The sequence below is a fragment of the Acinonyx jubatus genome, chromosome E4, assembly GCF_027475565.1.
Source record: "Acinonyx jubatus isolate Ajub_Pintada_27869175 chromosome E4, VMU_Ajub_asm_v1.0, whole genome shotgun sequence".
NCBI lineage: Eukaryota > Metazoa > Chordata > Mammalia > Carnivora > Felidae > Acinonyx > Acinonyx jubatus.
This window is the reverse complement of record NC_069395.1, coordinates 35,405,237-35,428,202: the sequence shown is the minus strand read 5'-3', so window position 1 is coordinate 35,428,202 and position 22,966 is coordinate 35,405,237. Positions and strand designations below refer to the sequence as shown.

The window sequence follows — 22,966 nt, the reverse complement described above, 5'->3', positions numbered from 1 at the left end:
GTGATTTAGTTTCCTTGCAAGGCTTCCATTATTGCTCTGTAAAGATGACGTATACATCTGAGCCCTAGACCTCTGTATCTTCCTGCCTAGTCTACATCTGGACTTGGATATCTTGCAGGTATTGAACTTTTCATATCTGAAGCCAAAATTGATATTTCCACCTCCAAAACTTGCACCACCATCTTTCCTGGTCAAGGCTTCACAATCTATCTGGTAGCCCAGGTTGTAAGCCTGGGAGTCATCCTTTTCTCTTCTCTCTCTGTCACCTCTCATACATGATCATCAAGACTTGTTATTTTGGGGCACCTGGGTGGCTCAGTCATTAAGCATCTGACTTCAGCTCAGGTCATGATCTCATGAGTTCACTTGGTGAGTTCGAGTTTCACATCAGGTGAGCACAAGCCCCACTTTGGGTAAGCACAAGCCTGATTTCGGGTGAGCTCCAGCCCCACTTTGGGTAAAAACATGAGCCTTAAGCCCTAGGTGAGCCCCACTTCTCTATCTTTCTGTCTCTCTCTTTCTCTCCACACCCTCCCTCCCTCTCTCTCTCTGCCCCTTGCTCACTTGCCCCCCCCTAAAAAAAAAAAGAGTTATCATTCTGCCTCTTAAATACCTCTTGACTTTGTTTTCTATCCCCCTTGCCACCCTCCTAGTCTAAACCCTCATCATCTTACCTGCACTATTGCTGTAATCTCATAACTGGTCTCTCTGCATTGGGTCTTGACCTATCCAATCCAGTCTAAGCCAGTCCAGTCCAATCCAATCCAATCCAATCCAATCCAATCCAATCCAATCCAGTATAATCTTAAAAAAAAAAAAAAAAAAGCAAACTTATCATGTCATTCTTCTTTTTAGAAACCTTCGATGGCTCCCCTTCTTGCCCTTTGCATAATGCCCTGGATTCTTAGCATGGTGTATAAGTTCACTCATGACTTTGTCCTTGCCTTTTTTTCCAGTTTCATTGTATATCCCTCAACCCTTACTTTCTAGGTGCCAGCCCCACTGGTCTGTTCCTTCATAACTTCAGATCCTTCCTCATGTTGTTCTCTCCACCTGGAACACTCTTCTCATTTCCCATGATCTGGTGAACATTTACTCATCCTTCAAGTGTCACTGTCCTCTCACTGTCTCAGAGAAGCCTTCCCTGCTGCTCGGATGAGGGAAGCACCCTGTGCTGCATGGTTCCCACAGATATTTCACTTTCCTTCTCATGACCGTTGTCTGTTTCTATTGCAAGACTGTCAGCTCGATGAAGGTGGCAACTATCTCTGTCTTGTTCAGTACACTGTTCTCAGGGCTAGCACAATGCGAAGTCCACTGAGTTATTTAATCATAGCTATCAATTTATCTTATATTGAATTGGTTATCCTGCTGGCGGTCAGAGAAATTGATGGATTTCAGACAGCACAGTTCAACAAGTTTGGCATTTTAATTAGATCACTATTAGAGTGAAGAATACATGAGTGGAGCAAGAGGAGAGGCAGTGGGTGGGATATTTTTAGAGTAATTCAGGTAGTCATGGACTAGGCTAAGATAAAGGTAATGCGGATAGAGGGAGACAGATTTGAGTGATGAATTGTAGGTAAAGCTGGAAGACTTAGTGCTGTAGAAGAGAAAAGGAGTTAGAGGTGTCTCCCAGGTTTGGAGAGAAAAGAAAGAAGAACACGTTTGAGGAGGAAGAGAATGAGTTCCATTTTGGTTATAATGAGTTTGGGCTGTTTGTGAGACATGCAAGCAAAGATGGTCATTAAGTGGTTGTATATGAATCATGAATCTGGAGCTCTGGAGAGAGATTGGGTTGGGAGTTGAAGATTTGAGAGGTTTCAGTGAGTTGAGAGTGGCTGAGATCTTGGAAATGGGGAAATACCCCATGAGAGAACAGAGACAAGAGAGAAAGGATGGGAATATGGGGACTGTGGAGATATTGTTTGCCTTGGGCTAGGGGTGAAGCAGAGCAATAGGTCTTATTCCTAAATCAGCTTATGGAGTAGTTGTTCTAAGAGTATGTATCACCAAATCTGATTTTCTCCCTTCACATCCAGACTCTAGACCAGGAGCTCTCTTGGAATAAAGGACTCATTTCTTTATTTCTTTATTATTTTTAAATTAAAATTCAAGTTAGTTAATACACAATGTAGTCTTGGCTTCAGGAGTAGAACCCAGTGATTCATCTCTTACATATGACACCCAGTGCTCATCCCGAAAATTCCCTCCTTAATGCCCATCAACCATTTAACCCATCCCCCCCACCCACCACCCCTCCAGCAACCCTCAGTTATTCTCTGTATTTAAGAGTCTCTTGTGGTTTGCCTCCCTCATTGTTTTTATCTTATTTTTCCTTCTCTTCCCTTATGTTCATCTGTTGAGTTTCTCAAATTCCACATGTGAATGAAATCATATGATATCTGTCTTTCTCTGACTGACTTGTTTTGCTTAGCGTAATACCCTCCAGTTCCATCCACGTTGTTGCAAATGGTAAGATTTCCTTCTTTTTCATCGCCGACTAGTACTGGTAGAATCACATCTTCTTTATCCATTCGTCAGTCAATGGACAGGTCTGTCAGAGTGGCTAAAATTAGCAATTCAGGAAACAACAGATGTTGGCAATGATGCGGAGAAAGGGGAACACTTTTGCACTATTGGTGGGATTGCAAACTGGTACAGACACTCTGGAAAACAATATGGAGGTTTTTCAAAAAACTAAAACTAGGACTACCGTATGACTTAGCAAAGGACTCATTTCTAATGTGATAGACAGAATTTTAAGATGGCCCCTGATGTACAAGACCTTTAAAACCCCCAGCATTTGTGAATAGGATGGGATAGTGCCCCCATGATTAAGTTATATTATTGGACAGCTGATTTAATGAAATTAAAAATTCTGGTGTACCTGAGTGGCTCAGTTGGTTAAGTGTCCAAATCTTGATCTCAGCTTTGGTCTTGATCTCAGGGTTGTGAGTTCATGCCCATGTTGGGCCCTACGCTGGGCATGAAGCCTACTTAAAAAAAAAAAAAAAATCAGTTCATCAGTCACCTCAATTGCATTTCAAGCATTCAACAGCCACAAGTAGCTAGTGGCTACCATGTCGGACAGCACAGGTATAGAACATTTCCATCATTGCAGAAAGGTCTATAGACGCAGAGCACTGGGTCTCAATCTATGGAATGGTAGGAAATCATCTGAGAAGTGGTTCTCAATTCTGGCTACAGATGCTGCCTGAATTCTTTGTTCCTCTTTATAACTAAAATTGTTTATTAACAGTTGTCTACAATCACTGTATCTATTTCTTCATCAACCATTCACTCTTTTGCCCATGTCCATCTGGCTTCCATTACCACCACCCCACCAAAATCCAATGGGATATTTATTGAATGAACTGGGTTTTATCATTCAACAGATAATAAATATTTCTTCCTTTTAGAAACACCTTTTCTCTTTGCTTCAGGGACACTGCACTCTCCTTTTCTTCATTGTTCCACCTTAGTTTCTTCTTCCCAGATTTCCTTCATTACATCTTTCTTTTCTATCAGTTAGTGGTTCTTAATCTTGAACATGCATTAGAATCACTGGGGAGCTTTTAACATTTCTGAAGACCAGGCTAGATCAATTAAATAAAAAATCTTGCCAAGTAGGACCCAAAGATCAGTGATGTTTAAAGGTCTAAAGGTGATTCCAATGTGCAGCCAAGGTTATGAATTACTCTCTTAATTCTGGGGGTTTTCCAGTGTCCTACCATGATTCCTCTTCTCCATCTACCGTATTTCCCTAGGTCAGTGGTTTTCAGCCCTGGCTCCACTTTAGAATCATCCTGGGAGTTTTTAAAAGCCATCATTGCCTGGGAGGGCCCCAAGGTGGATCCACCTTAATTCCTGTGGGTGATTCTAGTATCTCCTATGGCTTAAACAAGACTTGAGAGGTCCTAAGCCCTGAAAAGATTGAGCTTTCCACCCTGCCCATGTAAATAAAAATAATAGCATTAAATTTTAAAATATATATTGGGGATTTACATACAGCCTTCTAATTTTGCCCAAGATGTTTACTTCCATATCTTTAAAAAAAACTTTAAATATAAAAATTTGTTAAAAAAAATGTTGGTACCTCTACTTTGCTGGCACCTTAAATACACATTTAACCTCCCTTTGGAAGTCCAGCCCTAAATCTCATCCCAAAGGTCGCCTCCTTGGAGAGACTCCTCTCATCCATCCTTTCTAAAGTGGCACTCCCAATATCCTGAGATCCATATCTACTATATCATCCCATTAAAATAATATTTCACAAAAATGGTGAAATTTGTAATTGTCAGATTTAGTCTTTGGTTTACTTGTTTATTGTTTACCTCTTGTCTGTCTTTTTTTTTGCTGCTATCTTGTTTGTCCTCATCTAGCACAATGCCTGGTACAAAATAAGTGTTCAATAAATATGAACAGAATGAATGAATGAATGAACGAATGAATGAATGCTGATGTATGGCAAGTAGCAGTGAGTAGGTTAATACCAAGGCATGTAGGCCACCTTGGGTTGTTACCCGTAAAAGTCTGTCTTCATGGGGTGGGATGGGAGAAGTGAGTTCATGAAAAGGGAGGACCCTGACTGGTTACACGGAGGGAGGCCCTTGGCTCCAGTAACCTGGTCAAGGCTTAGAGCAGTAGGAACATGCTATGATGTTGGGTGAATTCTGGGGCTGATGAAAACTAGTATTTATTTTTAGGTTGTAGTTTCCCTGTGTCACTTCCAAATTTTCAGTACAATTTCTTAAACTCAGCAGCTATGTGTTTTCTTCTTTGGGGAATGGAGGTAGGATTGTGTCTTTGGGTTTGAGGTCAAAATAGGCCAGAGAGATGGTTAAAAGAAAGCTGTGAGTATTTGAGGACAAATGGCAACTAGAATGAACTTGTATTATCTGCTAGCATTTCCCTAGAACTGTCAGCATTATGGTTTTTTTGATAGTAGAAGAAAGGGTGATTTGGATGGCTAAAGAAGTTGAGATCACTGTTGTTACATAATTAATAAATTATTTGGTAATTATGTGTTTAGCATCTGTGTCCCATGAGACAGCAGTCTCCCTCCAGACAGTGATTCTGTCTGACTTATTTACTACTGGTCACTGGGTGCCTTGCTTGGTGGATGCTCAGTAAATATTTGTTTTGTGAATGAATGGTTATGGATGTTTTTGTGTTTCTGGGTCAAAAGTCAGAAGAGTCTGCTGACATGTGATGAGGAGAGCCGGAAGAAAAGCCCAGGCTCTGAGGATGAGGAGCCGATAGAAGCTGGGGGTGGAGGGGTGTTATGTACACAGTCTGATTTGCCGGGAGGGTTCACATCCAAGTCCAGGACAGCTGGAGGGATAACAGGACACTGTTGGCCCTAGTTAATGAACTTCGAGAGACAACTATTCTGAGACCCTGTTGGGTTGTGGGAAGGGGTTTTTTAGTGTCTTAGGCTTGGTGCTCATTGGCCCAGGGTTGGAATGGGCCTACAAGTACCAATGGAATACATTATCTTTGGCAGCACAAGGACAGGTAGAGGCTGACAGACGTTAGGCTACATATGTTCCCTGATTCTCTGAGAGTAACAAAGAATCCTTAAAACATGTTGAGGAGTTCTTGTGTCCTAAGAACCTCTCTCCACTTGTGTCCTTTCCTCCCTTGGACCCACATTTATTCCTTTCATTGCCTCTGACTATTCTAAAAGCTGGGTCTTACATGCCTTGAGTGGCCTGGGTCCATAGCCTGAGCACAGAAGTATTTCAGTTCCCCAAACCAAAAATACTGCCGTTTTGATTCCTGGCCTTTCTCTCCCCAAGTACCAACCATGGTAGATGGAATAGGAAGCCTAACTTTGGGAACCTGTTGGTCAGCAGATTGGCTCATCATGAATTTTCTTGGGTTCTAGTTCTTAGGAGAAAAAATATTTACTTTTCAGGATGAGTTTCTCTCTATGTTGTCCTGAAAGGGAATTATGTGGCAATATTCATGACAGCATATTTTTCAACACTTTTTGTTAGGTTTTCCCTTGCCCTATGGATCCATACTAATAAATCAATATCTGTTTTTGAGCACCTACTATGTACAAACACTGGGCTACGCACTCATTAGGGGATAAAAAGAATGGCCAAGGGTCATTCCTGTCCTCAAAGAGTTTACAATCAAGATTTGGGGACAAATCACAAAATAACTAAAATTTGAATAGGTGTTAATATGTAAATTTGGTGTAGAAGGGATTTACAAACAGAACAGTGCTGATTGTTGCTTGAATTGTATAAGTAAGGTCTGCTGCTGGGACTTGGGAAGGATTTACAAAGCATAGCTGAGAAGTCATCACTGATCCAGGAACCTGATCCAACTCTTGGATTTAGAATTTATCCAAGTACACAAGAGATGGAGATGGCCAGGCAGACAGGCAGAGCTGAATGAATTGAGCCTAAATATGGTCAAGGGAATGGAATGGCTGGATCAGAGCATTTATTTGAGATAAGGTCAAATGTGCAGCTTTTTCAGCAGCACCTGAGAGTCTGGCTGTGGACTTGGTATTTTAATCTGGAGATGATGGAAAACGTACAGGTCAAAGTGCATAGCAAATCCAGCTCAGCAAATGGAGCGCTAGGCGAGTGCTAATAAGATGAAATGTACACTGGAAAAAGCGCAAAGGCATGTGTGTGTGTCTATGTGTGTACGTGTATGTGCATTTACCTCTGAAGAAGGGCAAAAGTTCAACGTGTAGGCCATGGTTTTAACAGTATTTGATTTGAGACAAGATAGAGATGTTAATGTGTCTATAAGCTCAATGTGGGTCCTTGGTGTGATTTGGCTGAGAAAAGAGCCTCCTGTACTTCAGGCTCCAGCAGCAGGAGTAGAGTTTCCAGAACAAAAATTGTACTGGAATGCTGTTTTCTTTCCCTAGGTCCTTGAAGACAACTGCTTTGATAAGATGTCTAATATTCATACAGGAGCTTCACGAGCTCTTCCCTGGGGGAGAGTCTTATTCTCATGTGCTATTCCATTCGGGTTTTTCTAGGACTCAGAGCCAACTTCACTTTCTCGAACCATCGCACATCTTCATGCGGAGTTTACTGAGCCACCTGATGTGACATGTTCAAAACTTGTCTGGGAGAGGAAGTATCGATGTACAACCAGGTGAGCAAGCATTTGTCTGAGGCAAAAGAGTGTTCTCTGAGACATAGAATTTCTGGGGCTAAAACAAGGAGAATCCTGGAAAACTGCAGTGGTTAGTCACCCTACAACATACCAGAATCTTTTCCTTGAAGATTCGCCCCCAACCCCCGTGATTTTTCTCTCAGAAACTAGAGCAACCTGCCTGTCTCATAGATATTTATCCTCTATCTACATCTTGTACAGAGCCGTGAGAACGGGCTATGTTTCTAAGGTTTTCCAAGGGGATACCACTGGTGATGCTTTAGGTTTTGCAAATCTAAAATATTCACCAGGCCATTTTTTCCTATCACTTTCCTTGAGATGTTGTATTCCACAAACTATTCCATGTGACTTTTCCTTTTTGTCAAAAACAGATTCCCTTAATCTTGGGAGGACCAGATATGCAATGGAAAGAATTTGGATTTTTGGAAACTCAAAGATACGCTGATGGATTCTGGTTTCACCATATACTAGTTGTGGTAGACAGTGCTATTTGTTCACCACGCTGTATTGCATTTTCCTTTTCTGGGCACAGAGGAAGATCACTTAGGCGCCCTCTGAGCAGTTCTGGCCAATAAGTTGTAAGCCAAATGACGGTGTCACTTTAGAGCTGAAGCATGGAATATGGGAGAACTTCTCCACACTCCTCTATCCTTGCTGTCATGGTCATTAAGGACATGTGTCCTTGTTGGTGTAGCTACAAGATGGCAGAAGTCCCTGAATGGCTATAGAACAGAGGACCTCTCCCCTCACCATTGTCTCCCATTTTACTTTGTACGAACAACAAATAAATGTTTGTTGTGTTATGCTGGTGAGGTTTTGTGGTTAGTTTATTACTGCAGCATAACCTGACTAAAATGCTAGTTCTGTGTCTTCATCACCTTGGGCTACCCAAATAATATACTGTAGATTGGGTGGCTTAAGCAATAGGCATTTATTTCTCACAGTTCTAGGAGGCTAGAAGGCCAAGATGATGGTGCTAGTAATCGGGTTCCTGATGAGAGCCAGCTTCCTGGCTTCAGACAGGTGTCCCCTTACTGTGTTCCCACACAGTGGAGGCAGAGCTCTGGTGTCGGCTCCTCTACTTATAAGGTCTCTAATCCCATTATGGGGACTGTACCCACATGACCTCATCTAAACCTAATTACCTTCCAAAGGCCCCATCTCCCAATACCATCACATTGAGGTTAAGGTTTCAACATATGAATCTGGCGGGGGGGGGGGGTGCAGACATATTCAGTCTCTAACACCTCGTAAACTTTTCAAGCTACCTAATAATGCTGAGGCTATAAAAAAGGGAAATAATATCTCCTTTAAAGAGCTTCACCTTCTAGGGCTTCTGGGATACATAAGTGAGATACTGTAGACGTGGTGTTTAGAATGGTTCCTTATACATAGCAAAAGCAGAAAAATATTTTGTTCCCTTCTGTTCTTTCAGGGAAATACATAGCTATTTCTTTCTGGAGTAATACTTAACCAAAGGAGTAAATGCAACCTCTCATGTCCAGGGAAGCATACACAGAGTCTCCAGATGATGCAGGTTGTTTAGTTCTCTATACTTTGTTTAGTTCTTGGTCTTTCACCTGGAGAGGTCTTTGATCAAGGGACTCATGCCCAGAGCATGCCGCCATGATGTCAGACATTGGACACCAGGACACCCGTGTTCACTTCTAAGCACCATATCTTAAGAAGATTGCTGACAGATGGAGGAACTTCTAGAGGAAGGTGTGCAGGTTAGGAAAAGTCTGGAAGCCATGAGTGAACCATCTACTACAAGTACGTTTGCCAGATTCAGAAAATAAAAATATGAGAAGCCCAGTAAAATTAGAATTTCGGATAAATAATGGATCCTGTTTTAGTATAAGTATACCTCATGCAATCTTTGGGGTTCTACTTATACTGACAAGGTGTCCCTTGTTTATCTAAGATACAAATTTAACTGGGACCTCTGTATTTTATCTGGCAGTGCTAGCTACAAGGATCGTTGGGGACAGTGCACACACATCAGATCGAGAGATGCAACATCACAGTTAGGAATCCAAATGTGTGATTATACTTGAGCACTGGGAGCTGCTGGGTATGCAAATTTCCGAGTGAGCAGTGGGGAAGTTCAGAATTAGGTATGTTATTCTGGGAGAATTGCATGGGAAAGGCAAAGTTGGGTGAGGGTGAGAATTTTAGTTATCCTCACTTCCTCTTTCCCCTCAAAATATAGATAAACCAGAACTGACTCTTTCTTTCTTTTGATTTCCCCTGAGACATACAAGCAGGAAGATAAGGTGCTGGTAGTTACTTGTTACATTTTCTGCCCTCCCTCTCTTTTTTTTCTGTTCTTCCTTACACGTTTATTAGCACATACATTTATTGAGGAACTATGCTAAGGGCTTTCTTGACATAAGAACTCTAACAGCCCCAAGAAGCAATCTTTCTTAAGAAAGGGAAGCCATATCTTACAAAATCTACAATGATTTACAAAATTTGTAGTGAACTCCTGGGCGGTCCCTGGGTATAGTGGTTCAGAGGAGGGAGCAAAGAGAGATGGATTAATAGTTTGTAGATGAACAAAAATTACTGTCTTCACCCTGACACTTTTTACTTTATGTTTACTGATTATTCTAATAAAATATGCTCATTATGCAAGACGAAGGCATGCAGAGAAATAGAAACAGACAGGAAGGGGAGCCTGGGTGGCTCAGTTGGTTAAGCATCCCAATCTTGATTTCTGCCTCAGGTTGTTATCTCACAGTTGTGAGACTGAACCCTGTGTCTGGCTCTGCACTAGGTGTGGAGTCCGCTTGGGGTTCTCTCTCTCCCTCTCTCTCTGCCCCTCCCCTGCTGGTTCCTCTGCACTAGGTGTGGAGTCCGCTTGGGGTTCTCTCTCTCCCTCTCTCTCTGCCCCTCCCCTGCTGGTTCCTCCCTCGCTCACACTCATTCTCTCTGAAAGAAAGAAAGGAAGGAAGGAAGAAAGGCACCTGTGTGGCCCCAGTTAAGCGTTCGACTTTGGCTCAGGTCATGATCTCACGGTTCGTGAGTTTGAGCCCTGTGTCAGGCTCTGTGCTGACACCTTGGAGCCTGGAGACTACTTCAGATTCTTCGTCTCCCTCTCTCTCTGCTCCTTCTCCATTTGCACTCTGTGACTCTCTCTCTAAAATAAACATTAAAAATTTTTTTAAAGAAAGAAAGAGACAGGAAATATTAACATGGCTATTTTCTCCCTGTCTTCTCTCTGAATATTAGTTTTCTTTCGAGTTAAGTAGATTTTATGTACGTTTATTTTCTAAGTCTCCACCCCCCCCCCCGCCCCACTTAACAGTATCCCATCAACTTTTCCCTCTTTATCAGTATTAAATCTCTTATCAGTATTTTAGATCAGAAGGGAGTCAGTTTTGACTCACATTTTCAGGGGAAGGAATGAGATTGGATAAAGACTCATCACCCTTCTCTGCTGGGATATTGCCCAGGCTTTGATCTGTGTAAAACAAAGGCCCCAGGAAAAGAAAGTGCCTTTTATCTATCGCCCTCAGATTTGCTAGGCAGCTGCCCTGAGTTAAGAACAAAACATCTGCCCGGACCAGCTTTGACTCCTATCTTTATCAGGTGTTGGACTCTGGTTTTGCTAAATCTTGATGGCCGTAAAACAGTAAGTCTGTTATCCTTACACTTGTTCCTCTGCCCTCTATCCTCTGTTTGTAAACACTCCCTGCCCTCTACCCTCTGTCCTTCCCTGTGCAGGAATGCTGGGAGCATCGCCCTGCTCTCGGGAGCTTAGCTCGTTGGCCCCCGGAGTGTCCCCTCATCCCTTCTGGTCCAAGTCATGGCTTCTGAGGACTCTGCAGCCCCTAAGGAACAGAGTGGAATGCACAAAGCACAGATTTTCGGGTTGGGCCCTGGGGCTTCCGTGGATGGCCTGCTGCCCGGTAAGTGAGCTATGAAATATCTGGATGGGATTGATATTTGCATTTTGATAAGAACAACTGCCGATTCTGCTTATCATAGGCCTTGACGCCTGCATGTGATGTGCACGTGAGCACAGACATCTTTTATAGAGGACGCACCTAGCCAGGCCACAAGTTTGCATTGTGTCCTTTAAACTTTATAAGGATCCACGAGGCAGATGGCTAATATTCCCATTGTAGGCAAGCCGTTTTGGTTGTGCAAAAGCACACAGCTGGGGGTGCAGAGTCAAGACCTTCACCTTCACCTCGCTCACCTTGAGGTCCGGGCTTTAACTGCTGTCCACCCTGAGAGCAGAACATTCTGGAGCTGGAGAGGGCTTTAGGGGAGATTCAGAAACATTGAATGCCCCAGCCACTCTGCAAGCCAATTAAATTTGGGGGTGGGGCCTGGCTTAAGTCTGTGATTTTGTAAGTCTTGCAAGTAGTTCTGAGGGACAGCCTGGATTGAGAACCAGTAAAATCCAACACCTGTATTCTCAAATGATGAAAATGAGACCCAGCAAGGGGCTTGCCCTAGTCTACACTTTAGTTGAGTAGCAGAGCTGGAGCTAGGACCAGGATTTCTGAGATGTTCCAGTCCATACGTGGACCCTATGCAGCCATAAGCACTGCAAGGAGGGGCTGATTAAAAGCCTTTAGTTGGGGCTAATTCCAGATGTGAAGCCAGATACACCGATGCCCCCCTCCCCCCTCAAACCTCGAAGTGCTCACTTCCCCATACTCCGGCAACAAACGCCAGTTTGAACATTTGGATGTTCAGTTTGTCGGCCTACTGGCCCTTTCAGGGATTGTATTTAGAAGTTTGAAGTCCTGTTTGGCAGCCCTCTGCTAGCTCGGGGAGCAGATCTCCTGAGGCAAATGCCCACAGTCCCCCTCCGTGTCTTCCCCAAATGCTGCTGACCTGCCGCGTGGCTGCACGTTGCCCCCTTCAGGCATCTGTCTCTCTCCTCTCCGGCTGGGCCATGGCCACATGGGGAGCTCCACATGGCATCTCTGTGGCCAAAGGTCACAGAGGTTGGGTGTAGATCTCGAAAACCTAATACCCTGAGGACAGTGACTGGACAGCAGAGGTAGAGGCGGTTGGGGTGGAGAATGCTTGGTCATGAGCCGGCTTGTCTGCTAGAGGAAGGTCAGGAACCCACAGTACAGGTGGTAGAAATACCAACATATTCTTCCCTCTTCTCTGGGAAGCCAGCCAACAATGGGCCAGGCATAGGCCAGCTTTCTACTCTAGCAAGCTGCAGGCTACACTGAGCTGTACCCTCAGAAGGGAAGGGTGGAGCATTTGGGGGTGTACCCTGGGAGATAGAAGGAGCTGAGGTGACCCAGGAGCCTGACCTCAGGGGAGGGGATTCCCCCTTCCTGTGGCGAGGCAGAAGTTGTGTCATCCTGTCACATACACTGTGTTTAGGTCACTGTGATGTGTTTCCGGCTACTTTCTCTCTCTTTCCATTCCTTATAGGGTACTCACGTCCTCAGTCAGAACAGCTCCCTGTCAGCGTGGTGGGGAAACCCTACCAGTATGTGCCTGAGCCTCTGAGATGGGAAATTTGATGCCAGCCCCTTCCTCATCTCTGCCCACACAAGAGAGCCTGTCAACGTGGAAAACAAACAGGAAGGCACTTAATGGTGTCTGTTCTGGATGTTCCTACAGCATCATTGCCTCCCCAGGAGCCCCCAGCGAACACCAGTCCTCCACTGGAACCAAGTTCCTGAAAGTGTGCCTCATTTTCTTCATCTGCATAGGAAGGATGATTAAGTGCCATCCTCTACAGAGATGTAGTGAGTATTAAATGAGTTAATACATACAAAGGGTGTAGAACAGTGCTTCCTGAGCACTTGGTAAAATGTTAGCTGTAGTTATTTTAAGTTGACTGCCTGATTTCTCCTGGACCTCAGGCCCAAGCTAATGTGTGCCGTTGTCCTTTGGGCAGACATTCAGGCTGAGGAGGTGAGGGTAGGGGAGAGAGAAGGGCACGAAATAGAGTCAGCCCCTGACAGGCATCCCAGGCCCCTGTTCTGCTGGCCTCTGTCTGAGGCTGGGTTCTTGCCTGTGCTCAGTAACATAATAAACTGTCTCTCTCTGGTTTTGGGGGAGGCGCACGGAAGAGTGACCAATGTCTGGGCCACTGAGCTATGGTGCAGGTGTGAAGGGCCACGCCAGCTTGAGTCACGTGGCGAATCCCCAGGGCTGTTCCTGGAGCCTACCCTGTCCCACAGACGAAGACTCAGCCATGACTCGCCATATTCAGGTGGTGCCTGGGCCTTAGTCACCTGGGGCCCTTCCTACCGACACCTGTGATCCGGCATTCACAGCCTGCACCAGGCTCTCTTATCCACCTTAAACTCCTCTCCTTTCTTCTCTCCTTCCCTCTCCTTGCTCCCTATCCCTTGATCTCTCATGGATCAGATCTTGGCTGATCTCCCTGACAATTTGGATGGGTTGAGCCTGACAGATGGATAATGGAGACTGGAGATTCTAATGCCACCCCCACACCCTGTCAGAGACATTGCCAGGAATGACTGATAAGCACACAGGATGCTGCCTACATCAACATGGTGACATTTATGTAATCTGGGGGTAGGTGCCTCCAGAAAGACCCCCCTCTCTGCAGTTGACTGCCACAGGAATTTCCACTATAAGCCGTCCATTCCGGTGACTAGAGGCCCAGACTGTCCCCTCTGAGAACGCAAATACACCCACAGTGCATGGGGACTCCTTAAACTATATCCCTTATTTACACTTTGGTGTGAACCTGTTCGTTACACAAAGAGTGAGCGCTTGCTAGGTGCCAAGCACTATTTCAAGGCACTTGGAAAACAGTAGTGAACAAAAGGGACAAAAATCTCTGCCTTCTTGAACATGTCATTCTGGTGGAAGGAGTCAGAAAATAAACGTGATTAATAGGTGAGCTATATAGTTGGTGGAAAGCTGGTAAGTGTTGCACACCACAACCAGAAAGACCCAGCCCACCAATAATGTAGGATAGGTGGGGTTGGGAGTGCTGGGGGCTGGGGACAGGGATTGGGCAGGGAAATTGCTTGTCATTTTAAATAGGGTGGTCAGAGTCATTTAGAAAGTAACATTTGAACAAAGACTTGAAAGAGGTAGGCCAGTTAGCCTTGTAGACACCCAGGGGACAGTGTTCCACGGGGAGGAAGCACCCAGGCAAGGCAGCAGAGTCCTAGGACGGAAGCAGCCTGGTGGTTTGGAGGCACAGTTGGGAGGCCATGCCCCTGGGGTGAAAGGAGTGAGGGGCAGTATCAGTAGAGACAGAGGAATCATGGGGGTGTTTGGATCACGTAGGGCCTCGCAGATGTCTCTAAGGGCTTTGGCTTTGACCCTGACCATAATGGGGAGCTAGTGCACAGTTCTGAACAGAAGAGGGTCTGTTCAGAAGAGGGTCTTCTAAAGACCAGTTGGGAGGAAGAAGAGGAAAGTTCAAGGATTTGCAGAAGTCTGAGGAAGAGAGGCTCAGGCCAAGAGGGTGGACGTGATTGGTTCTGTTTGCCTTTGGAAGGGGAACTAACAGCATTTCCTGATAGGATGATGTGGGTGCAAGAGACACCGGAGTCAAGGATAACTTGAGTAGCCATTTCCCTAAGCTCAAGTTCTAATGAGCCAGGGCTGGTGGGAGGGGTGTGTGGGGGGTGTTGGTGGGAGGGTGGTGGTGCTGAGGGCTCCAGAACGAGATGATGGGAAGCAGTTAGAGAGGGAAGAGTACACAGAAGGGAGGCTGGGGCATTGTAGTGATGCCCCCACCTGCCCTTTAACCCTGGCCAGGTCCTAACCCAGCCTCTGGCTCTATTTTAGGCTTCTTGTCTCTGAACAAATTGGGTTCTGAAGTTCAAAGCCTGTGCCTGGGGCCCTGCCATCCTGAGGGTTCTAGATCCCCTTTGGAGAGTGCTCAGTATCCCTGAGGAGTGAGGCTGACAAGCCTACCCTGGGGGTCTGCAGAAACATTGTCCTGGGTTTGGCCCAGAGTGTGGGGGGTGCCCAAACGGAGCAATTGCCATTTCCCTCTGTGAAGCGAAACCACTCCTGGGGCCTGCCCCAGCCTGTGAAGTCTGAAACACTAACGGCTTATTTACCCGGGCTCCTGGCCTCATAAGGGAGGAGAAGGAGGGGGATTTGAAGGGCCCCAGCCACTCAATGTGCGGCCCACCACACACCTGCCCCACCTCGTCTGACAGTCTGGGATTGCCACACCGGCTCCTTCTGCTGGTTAACTATTAACGAGTTCTTTGTCACATCCTCTTTCCTGGTGGTGGGCAAGGGATGGGGCAGTTCCAGGAGGGTGAAGACTTCCTGGAAGCTTAGAGTTCAGGGAGCTGGAGAAGTGGGGAGACACAGACCAGGCGGGTGGACTCTAAGCCCCAGGAGGTGGGGTGGGTGTCAGCAGTGACCTTTCTCTGGAGGATGTGATGGGGGTCTCTCTGTGTTCTTGTTGCAGAGGCTGGCCCATGTAGGGGAGCTGTTTGTACTGACTCTGGCTTGTTGAGTTAAACCAGATTTCACTGGAATTCTTACAGGGGTCAAGACACTAACATTTATTGGAGTGTTTGTTATGTGTGTAAATAACTTATTGCCCATTTGCTAATTATAGTACTTCCCATGCCCACCTAAGCTTACTGGACTAAATTAGAACCTAAGATTAGAAACACCCGGTTTAATCCACAAAATTCTACATTTTCCCCTTAAGGGTTCTCCAACCAATTTCTTGGACTTACCCCTCAAACTGTAGAGAACTTCTTGCTTAGGAGACACTGACAGACTGGACTGGATAGTTAAGAGTCTCCTTTAAATAGAAACTTTGAGGCAGCGAGTGGTGTTCCAAGACAATGCCAGTTCAACAGTGCCAAGATATGGACTGGGTGACCTTCCAGATCTCTCTAAAAGCCCTCTCTGACCCTAACCTGGGGGATGAGTGTCCTCTGAGACCAGCCTTTCCATTTGGGTCTGTTACTGCCATTTACAGTGGCTCTCAGCCCAGGAGCCCTAAGGCAAGGGTGCACCGAGAATCCCACAAAGGAAGCTGTGTTCTCAGGCCTGGTGGGGGGAGGGGGCAGGCAGGGGAAGTGGGTCTAGTTGTGGTTAACCTTTCCTTCCACCACTTGTGGTCAGGTCTGTTTTCTGGCCCTGCAGGCTGGCATTCCTGCCCTGGAAGGGTGGGGCCCCGAGACCAGCCCTTACTGAGCTGGGGGCAGTGACTCACAGGTAGTTACCTGTCCTGGGGCTCCCTGCCAACCTGCAGAGGAAGCCAGAGGGTAGGCATTTAGAGTTTATTCCTGTTTATTCCCCTTAAGCTTTCCTTGGGCTTTGACCCCTTCCTGATGAACCTAAAGGGTCTGCAAATTCCCCACGAAGTAGGGTTTTTCCACTTCCCCTCCCCCCTCCTTGGGAGGGGTCTGGTGCTTTCCAGGGTCCTGGATGTTTAGTTCTCCTCCCCTTGTAGCCCAGTGACAGGTCTGGGCAATAATACCCTGTATAACAGCCCTGACCTTTGTGTCCTCTGCTTGGTCTTCTGCCCAGGGTGGTCCAGGACACAAGAGGAAGCTGACCCCTATAGGCCTTGGGAAAGTGCCAAGTGTGGTGTCTATCACAATGTGAGTGCCGTTCCCTGCCCCCCTGGAGTCACTGACATTTGTCTGGTGCTTTCTGTTTGCAGTGGCTCCCTTCAACCACCCCACCCAGGACACCCATGGGCAGCCAGGGACTGATGAGCTCGCTGTGAGGCCTCTGAGACCGACCCACTTGCCCAGTCCTGTCCTGGGGGGGTGGGGGTGCTGTGACGGCAGATGGGCGTGCCAGCCGCCAGATTCCTGAGGCCCGCCCTGCAGTGGGCTACGCCCAGCCAGGGAGTCTCCAGAGGTGAGGCCGTTCTTTAAAAACTGGGAGCCAGGAGAGGAGCCCCCACATTCAAGGGGTGCTCTCAGAGGCCATCTGGAGAAAGAAGAGCAAGCAGCACGGAGCAAGGTATGTTACCTGTCTTCACCTGCCTTCACCTGCCCGGTGAGGGCCAGACAAAGGGGGGAAGGGCTGTCTGTATCTCTGGGTGTCTGGGGCCTGACTACAGGGCCTGATTCAGTCGTCCCTGGGAGCTCACCCAAGCAAGCAAGCTCACCTCCAAAGGCTAGGTTAAATGTCTGCCATTGTTTGGGCTGCTTTTTCACATCTGATAAGAGTCTCGGTGACATAAAAAAGCAGCTTCAGATCGGGGCTGAGCACAAAGAGTAGTAGAAAGTGTGGGCTGGCCCAGCTAGAGCTCTTCCAAGGGCCACTCAGATGCCTAGTTGTGGAAGATTCTAGCCCGGGAGTGGAAGCACAGAGATAGCACCGGATGAAAAACCAAAAAACGGGTCTTCTCTTAGGCCATGATTAGCTGCGCAACATCAGGCCACCTATCTCCTCCTGGGGCCCCTGAATCTTCTGGGAGGGATTGGAAAACAATTTTGATGAATTAGGATGTATAATTTAAAGATTCCAGGAGCGTCCCCAGGTTCCTCTGTGGCCATGCCTTGTCCTGCACGCACCCCCACCCCCCGCCTCATTCTTCCACCCCAGCCAAGGGAGTTTGTGGCTGTCACTGGAGCAGGGCACACATCCAAACGAAGACAGAGTTGGGCACTGCCTGAGCTGGGGTGGGGCTTGCCTCAGCACAGTAGGCCTGCCTGTCCCCCGGAGGGACCCTTTGAGTATCCAGCCTCAGCCTCCAGAATCCCCATTCTGGGGACTCCCTCCTGCATGCCCGGGCCAAAATGGGAGACATTTTGAGTTGCTTTCAGTTCAGATGAAATCGTCATTCACTTTTTAAATTCTGCTAGGCTCCCCTTTCTTCCCATCACATCCCAGCTACCTGCTTAGCCCAGAATTGTGGCCACCACAGTCTCACCCTTAGGGTGGCCTGGGTGGTACTGGAGACCATGGCAGTGGCAGAGAGAGCTCGCTTCCAGGCCCTCAGTCACTTTGACCCACTCACCTTTGGGCCTGGATGTTGGGCCAAGCCCTGAGAAAGGCCAACTCTGTTTCTTGGAGTAGTAACAAGGCCTCTATAGCTCCTCTTCTGCAAAGGGCCCAGCCCTTTTCTGCTCCCCACGATTGTGTGGGCAGGGTAGGGCCAAGCCTCTTTCCCTTCCATCTCAGGGGGGAAGACGAAGTCTGTGAGGTGATGGCATTTTCCCAGGTTATGCTGTGAGACACACGCCAGCTCAGACATGGGTTCAGGGCTCTGACATTTTCCAAGCTTTTGGCTACAAATGTACCTGTTGCTCGGAAGTATCCTAGGTCAAGACCCTAGGTAAAGGGGGCTAGTATGCCCCAGAGGTTTTATGGATTTTTTTAATCCAAGCTGCTTTGTTCTGTCCCAGGTGAGGGCCTCTGTGGGGATTCCCCTATTGGCTGAAAATGAGGCCACTCCTACTCCTGGGTTTTGGTAAGTATCCATTCCCGTCTTTCCAAGCCCTGTTATATAGCAGGGAGGTGACAGCCATGGGTAAGAGGATAGCTTACCAAAGTACGAACATCATCTGTCACCCTGTAGTCCTTGAGCTTGGAGCACTTGTCTACTGGGGCACCCATGAGGTTTCCCTGCTCATTTGGGCCTTTGGAGAAGATGAGAGGTTCCTAAGTGTCTTCTTATTTCTACCTGAGGGTGGCTCATGGTTTCCCAAGTGCCCTGCACAGCTGATTTCCTAGCCTTTCACTCTGGCTGGTTTCAGAGCCATCATGGCTTGATTTTACAGTGGTCTGTAACTGGGCACTCACTAAGTATGGCTGGGTCAACTTTGCAGATAAAGGAGTAGAAAGAATGCAGGCATCTCCTGGTGTTGCACAAATGGCCAGCAGCCAGCCCTGCTCTGGTTGCTGACAGAGGCCAGGCTGCAAGTGAAGAGATTGAGGAGTATGTCCTGGTGGCTGAGCATGTGCCTGCAACTTGACTCTAAAAGCCACATATGGATGCCACATTTCAGGATCATCCAAGGTTTTTGGTTGCCAGTGTTTCCCCTCCTTTCCTTTTTAAGTTATGGGTTATGGAACATGAAATCAGGGTTTTGTTTTGTTTTGTTTTGTTTTGTTTTGTTTTGTTTTGTTTTGTTTACCTAGCAGCATCAGGATTGCAATCCTCACCACCACCACCAAGTGGGAGCATGCTAGTCTAGCTGATTTATGCTTCCCTGGGGGATACTGGGTGGCCTGGTGGACCCTCCTCTCTCTAGGCTGTATCTTAGCACCCTTGTGATTTCAGTCTTGCCCAGTTTCCTGTGTGCCCAGCAAGCCTGCTCCCGTGGGGCCTGCTACCCACCCGTTGGGGACCTGCTCATTGGGAGGACCCGGTTTCTCCATGCTTCATCCACCTGTGGACTGACCAAGCCTGAGACCTACTGCACCCAGTATGGCGAGGTAGGCCCTACCACCATGGCCTCCAGGGCTGGAAAAGGCAAGATTGGGCTGTGTGTGAGTCTGCCATTTGTTCACAGAATGCCTGGAATGTACTTGGTATAGCCCCAGCTTCATGCACTGTGGAGAATGCAAGAAACATATAAGGCCAGATCACTGCCTTGACAGAATTTTCTCCTTCATTGGGCAAGAGAAAATGTACTCAGAATTAGCGGGATGGCTCTTTTCTTCTTCTGCTTATAAAACTGAAATCTCTCCCTAGTCCTTGGGCATGGGCAGGACAGGTTTTCAAGTCTTGAGAACAGACAATGGGATGAGTATTGATCCTTTAGTACGTAGAGTTTAACATGTCTGTGGTGGATGAAGTCAAGGCTGATGGAGCATAGGTGGGGGGATGTGTGCACTGGGTTGTGTTCTTGCTGTGGGATGAGCTAAGTTGTGCCATGGTTACTCGTTTGCCACCATCTCTTTGGCCAGTGTTGGGATATGAGTGGACAGAGCTAGCGGGACAATGTATGATTATAAGCTGGAGTTTACCTTCTGTGTTTTGCAACTATCATGTATGAAGAGCCAGCTTACCTCTCAGCCTCATTGGTCCACTCAGGCAAAGTGGGAAACATCCCAACTGCTCTTGGAGAACATACATCAGCAGGATAGACCAAGAAGTGATGAGGCCATAAAGGAGGTTTGGCAGCTCAGCTGATAAGTCAGAACACAAGCTGAACAAATCCAGAAACTCAAACGCTAGGACCTGTCAATTGACATTGCCTGATTAGGAAACTGAGTTTTTAAAAGAGCTTTTGTGTTTTTTTTTTTTTTTTCTTCTACATGCCTGTGGACCTTTGTTGTAGGAACTTTGGCTTTCTTTTCTTTTTTAAACTTTTTTTTAAATGTTTATTTATTTTTTGAGACAGAGACAGAATGCGAGTAGGGGAGGGGCAGACACCAAATCTGAAGCAGGCTCTAGGCTCTGAGCTGTCAGCACAGAGCCTGACGCAGGGCTCGAACCCACGAACTGTGAGATCATGACCTGAGCCGAAGTTGGACGCTTAACCGACTGAGCCACCCAGGCGCTCGTCTTTTCTTTTCTCTTTAATAAGGTGGGGATCATTCTTGGTGCCTTATGTTTACCAAGGTTGAAATCACTTAGCATTTTCTTGTTTCCCAGCTGCAGGTCTCATTTGGCCATCTTTCTGCCCCAAAGACAAAGATTTGGACAAAGGAGTGGGTGAGGAAGTGGTTTTCCTCGAATCTCTAGTCTTTTCAGAAAAAGAGAGAAAGAGAGAAACAGACATAAGGGGAGTAAGAGAGATTCATTGCCATGAAAGAGACTTGGGTTCACAGAGAGCCTGTGGTGTCCAGACAGTCCTTGTCCTTGGGATGATGGAGGTGGCATCTGATACCGCCTCTGGGCCTCCCTGGCCTTCTTGTCACCAGTGTTCTCTTGGCTACTTTTAATGACAGATGGTACTGGGTAGTGGCTTTGGAGGCACTGAACAGAGATGGCTGTGGTTTCTGCTGCTCACCCAGTTGGATATAGGAAACCCTGTTTGACAGTGTTGGGTAAGATGGCCAGCATAAGACAAGTACTCCCTGTGGGCCCAGATTACTCCACATGCATCAGGGGACCTGGAAATATTGAGCTTTCTAGGCAACAGAATGGTTTTAGCCACCCCCTTCCTACACACCCTCAAAATATCATGCTACTAGGGTATGTCTAAAAATTTCAGGGAGACTTCTGCTGACCTCCTTCCTCAGGCTGGCCTGCCTTCTGGAAGGAGAAGCAAGGAGAAATCAGAGCCCCTGTCCTGGCATGTCCCCTCAACCCCAGCCCTGTCTGGACAGCCTCTGTCCCCAAAGCCTTGGGCTTTGGGCTTCACCTTGGCCGGCCCTCTGCCTCTCTCAGATGCCCAGGGTGCCAACTCCCTTCCCTGCTCTTAAATAGCCCCCTGAGAGCAAAGTGGTGCTTGCAAAAGAGAAGTCTAGACTTTTGCAACCCTGGGGATGGATAAATATCAGCTATTTTGCCGCTGTGAAAGTTGAGAAGGATTGGCTTTTTTTTTCTCCTTTTCTATAAGGGGGAATAAAGCCATGCAACCTCTTTTCAAGAGTAGAGGATAGGGCATCTTGAATGCAATGTGTAGTCCCAGGTCTGCCACTAACTTGTGGCAAGATATTACCCCTTTCCAAGACTTCCTTCCTCTTCCATGAGTGAGTGTTAGATGAAAGTGTCTGCAGGTTTGCTCCTGGCCCCAACTTTCTCTGGAAATTAGCTGTCGAAAACCAGCTTCTCTCCCCCTACCTTCCACTCCTCCCTTATGTCATTTCTCATCCTCTCTCTTTCCTGTCTCACCTCCTAGAGGCTGTTGGGTGGCAGCCATGAAGACATACACTAAAGACACACACTGGGTGCTGTGGTGGCTGTGTGATGACAATTAGGAATCAGTGTTTTAACTCTGCTGAGTTCCAATTCCAGTTTTTAAGTTTAATTTATTCTATCATCAAATGGTATGTATAGCAGCTATAATTTATTAGGCACATATTATGTGTCCCAGACATCATAGTAAGAGGTTTATATGAACTATCTCAATCTATTTTCATGATACTTCATGTGGTGACACTTGTTATCTCTGTGACCTATTGGGAGGGCCTGGGTGTGTGCTGGGACCCCAAATTTCTGATGGAAACACACAGGTGTCGAGTTTTCTGAGTACTTAGAGATGGGGGGTGTCCTGGCCAGCCCTGGCTGGAGATGAGACATGATGCAGAACCTCACTGCTAGTGCCCTCCCCTCCCCCTTCTCCCCCTCACCCCTTTCTACCAGCTCCTGCCCTGATATACACACCTGCCTTAAGTCGAAGCTTCTGGTTAGTGCCTCTGTTCTATTTCTGTGACATGGCGAGCCCTGAGCCAATTACAGCCTTACCCAGCACCTGCTGCCTGCCCACTGATGTGGCACGAATGCAAGCTCTCATTGGAGATTTATGACTCTTGGACATTCTGCACTGCTCATTCCCCTGCTGTCCACCCCAGAGGGACTCAGTGGAATGGGAATTGCAGGAGCAGTGGGGACTCCTTCCAGTTCCAAAATTGTGTCTCCCAGCTCCTGGTTTCAGAGTGTAGCTCCTTTTTTGTGTGCCAGTCTTTGCCTGTTGGCATCCTACCTCCTCTCCCTGATTTGGTCTCAGTAGCTAAACCCCGTCAGCCTCAAGAGCTTGCTTCTGAGATTTTGGGGTCCATATTGCATCCCTTGCAATGGACATAGGACTTGGTCAGCTTGGCCTTATGGCACCCCACCCCCAACTTTGCCCCTCTGGTCCTGACCTTTAACTATCTAAGCTTGGGCCCAGTCTGTTCTTTACCAGGATGGCCCTGTTTCCTCGCTCTCCTTCCTCTAGCTCCTAGCTAACCTCTGGATAAACTCACTGTTCCCTAAAGCTCCAAGAACATCTGTGTTGCC

General features: G+C 46.9%; 1 protein-coding gene and 1 long non-coding RNA gene across 5 annotated transcripts in view; one reads left to right on the top strand and one right to left on the bottom strand.

Annotated features, from left to right (window-relative positions):
- Window positions 1-1,696: 1,696 nt before the first annotated feature.
- Window positions 1,697-15,937, bottom strand: LOC128313087 (uncharacterized). 3 transcript variants are annotated; one of them, XR_008293293.1, is made up of 3 exons: window positions 15,840-15,937; window positions 2,891-2,996; window positions 1,697-2,569 (listed from the first exon to the last, which is right to left on the bottom strand). It is a non-coding gene; the product is annotated as an uncharacterized LOC128313087 (long non-coding RNA). The 3 variants fall into 3 exon arrangements; XR_008293292.1 differs by having other exon boundaries at window positions 2,891-2,999; window positions 15,840-15,901; XR_008293294.1 differs by lacking the exon at window positions 15,840-15,937 and adding an exon at window positions 12,010-12,576.
- Window positions 12,689-22,966, top strand: part of LAMB3 (laminin subunit beta 3) — a 41,955-nt gene continuing 31,677 nt past the window's right edge. Inside the window, exons 1-4 of one of the 2 annotated variants that reach the window (XM_027074534.2) lie at window positions 12,689-12,826; window positions 16,778-17,085; window positions 18,477-18,541; window positions 19,355-19,509. In XM_027074534.2, the coding sequence (XP_026930335.1) occupies window positions 18,514-18,541; window positions 19,355-19,509 (183 nt within the window). In that variant the 5' untranslated portion in view covers window positions 12,689-12,826; window positions 16,778-17,085; window positions 18,477-18,513. Of the gene's footprint in view, window positions 12,891-16,777; window positions 17,086-18,476; window positions 18,542-19,354; window positions 19,510-22,966 lie in introns of both variants that reach the window. The other variant, XM_027074532.2, reaches the window with a different exon arrangement.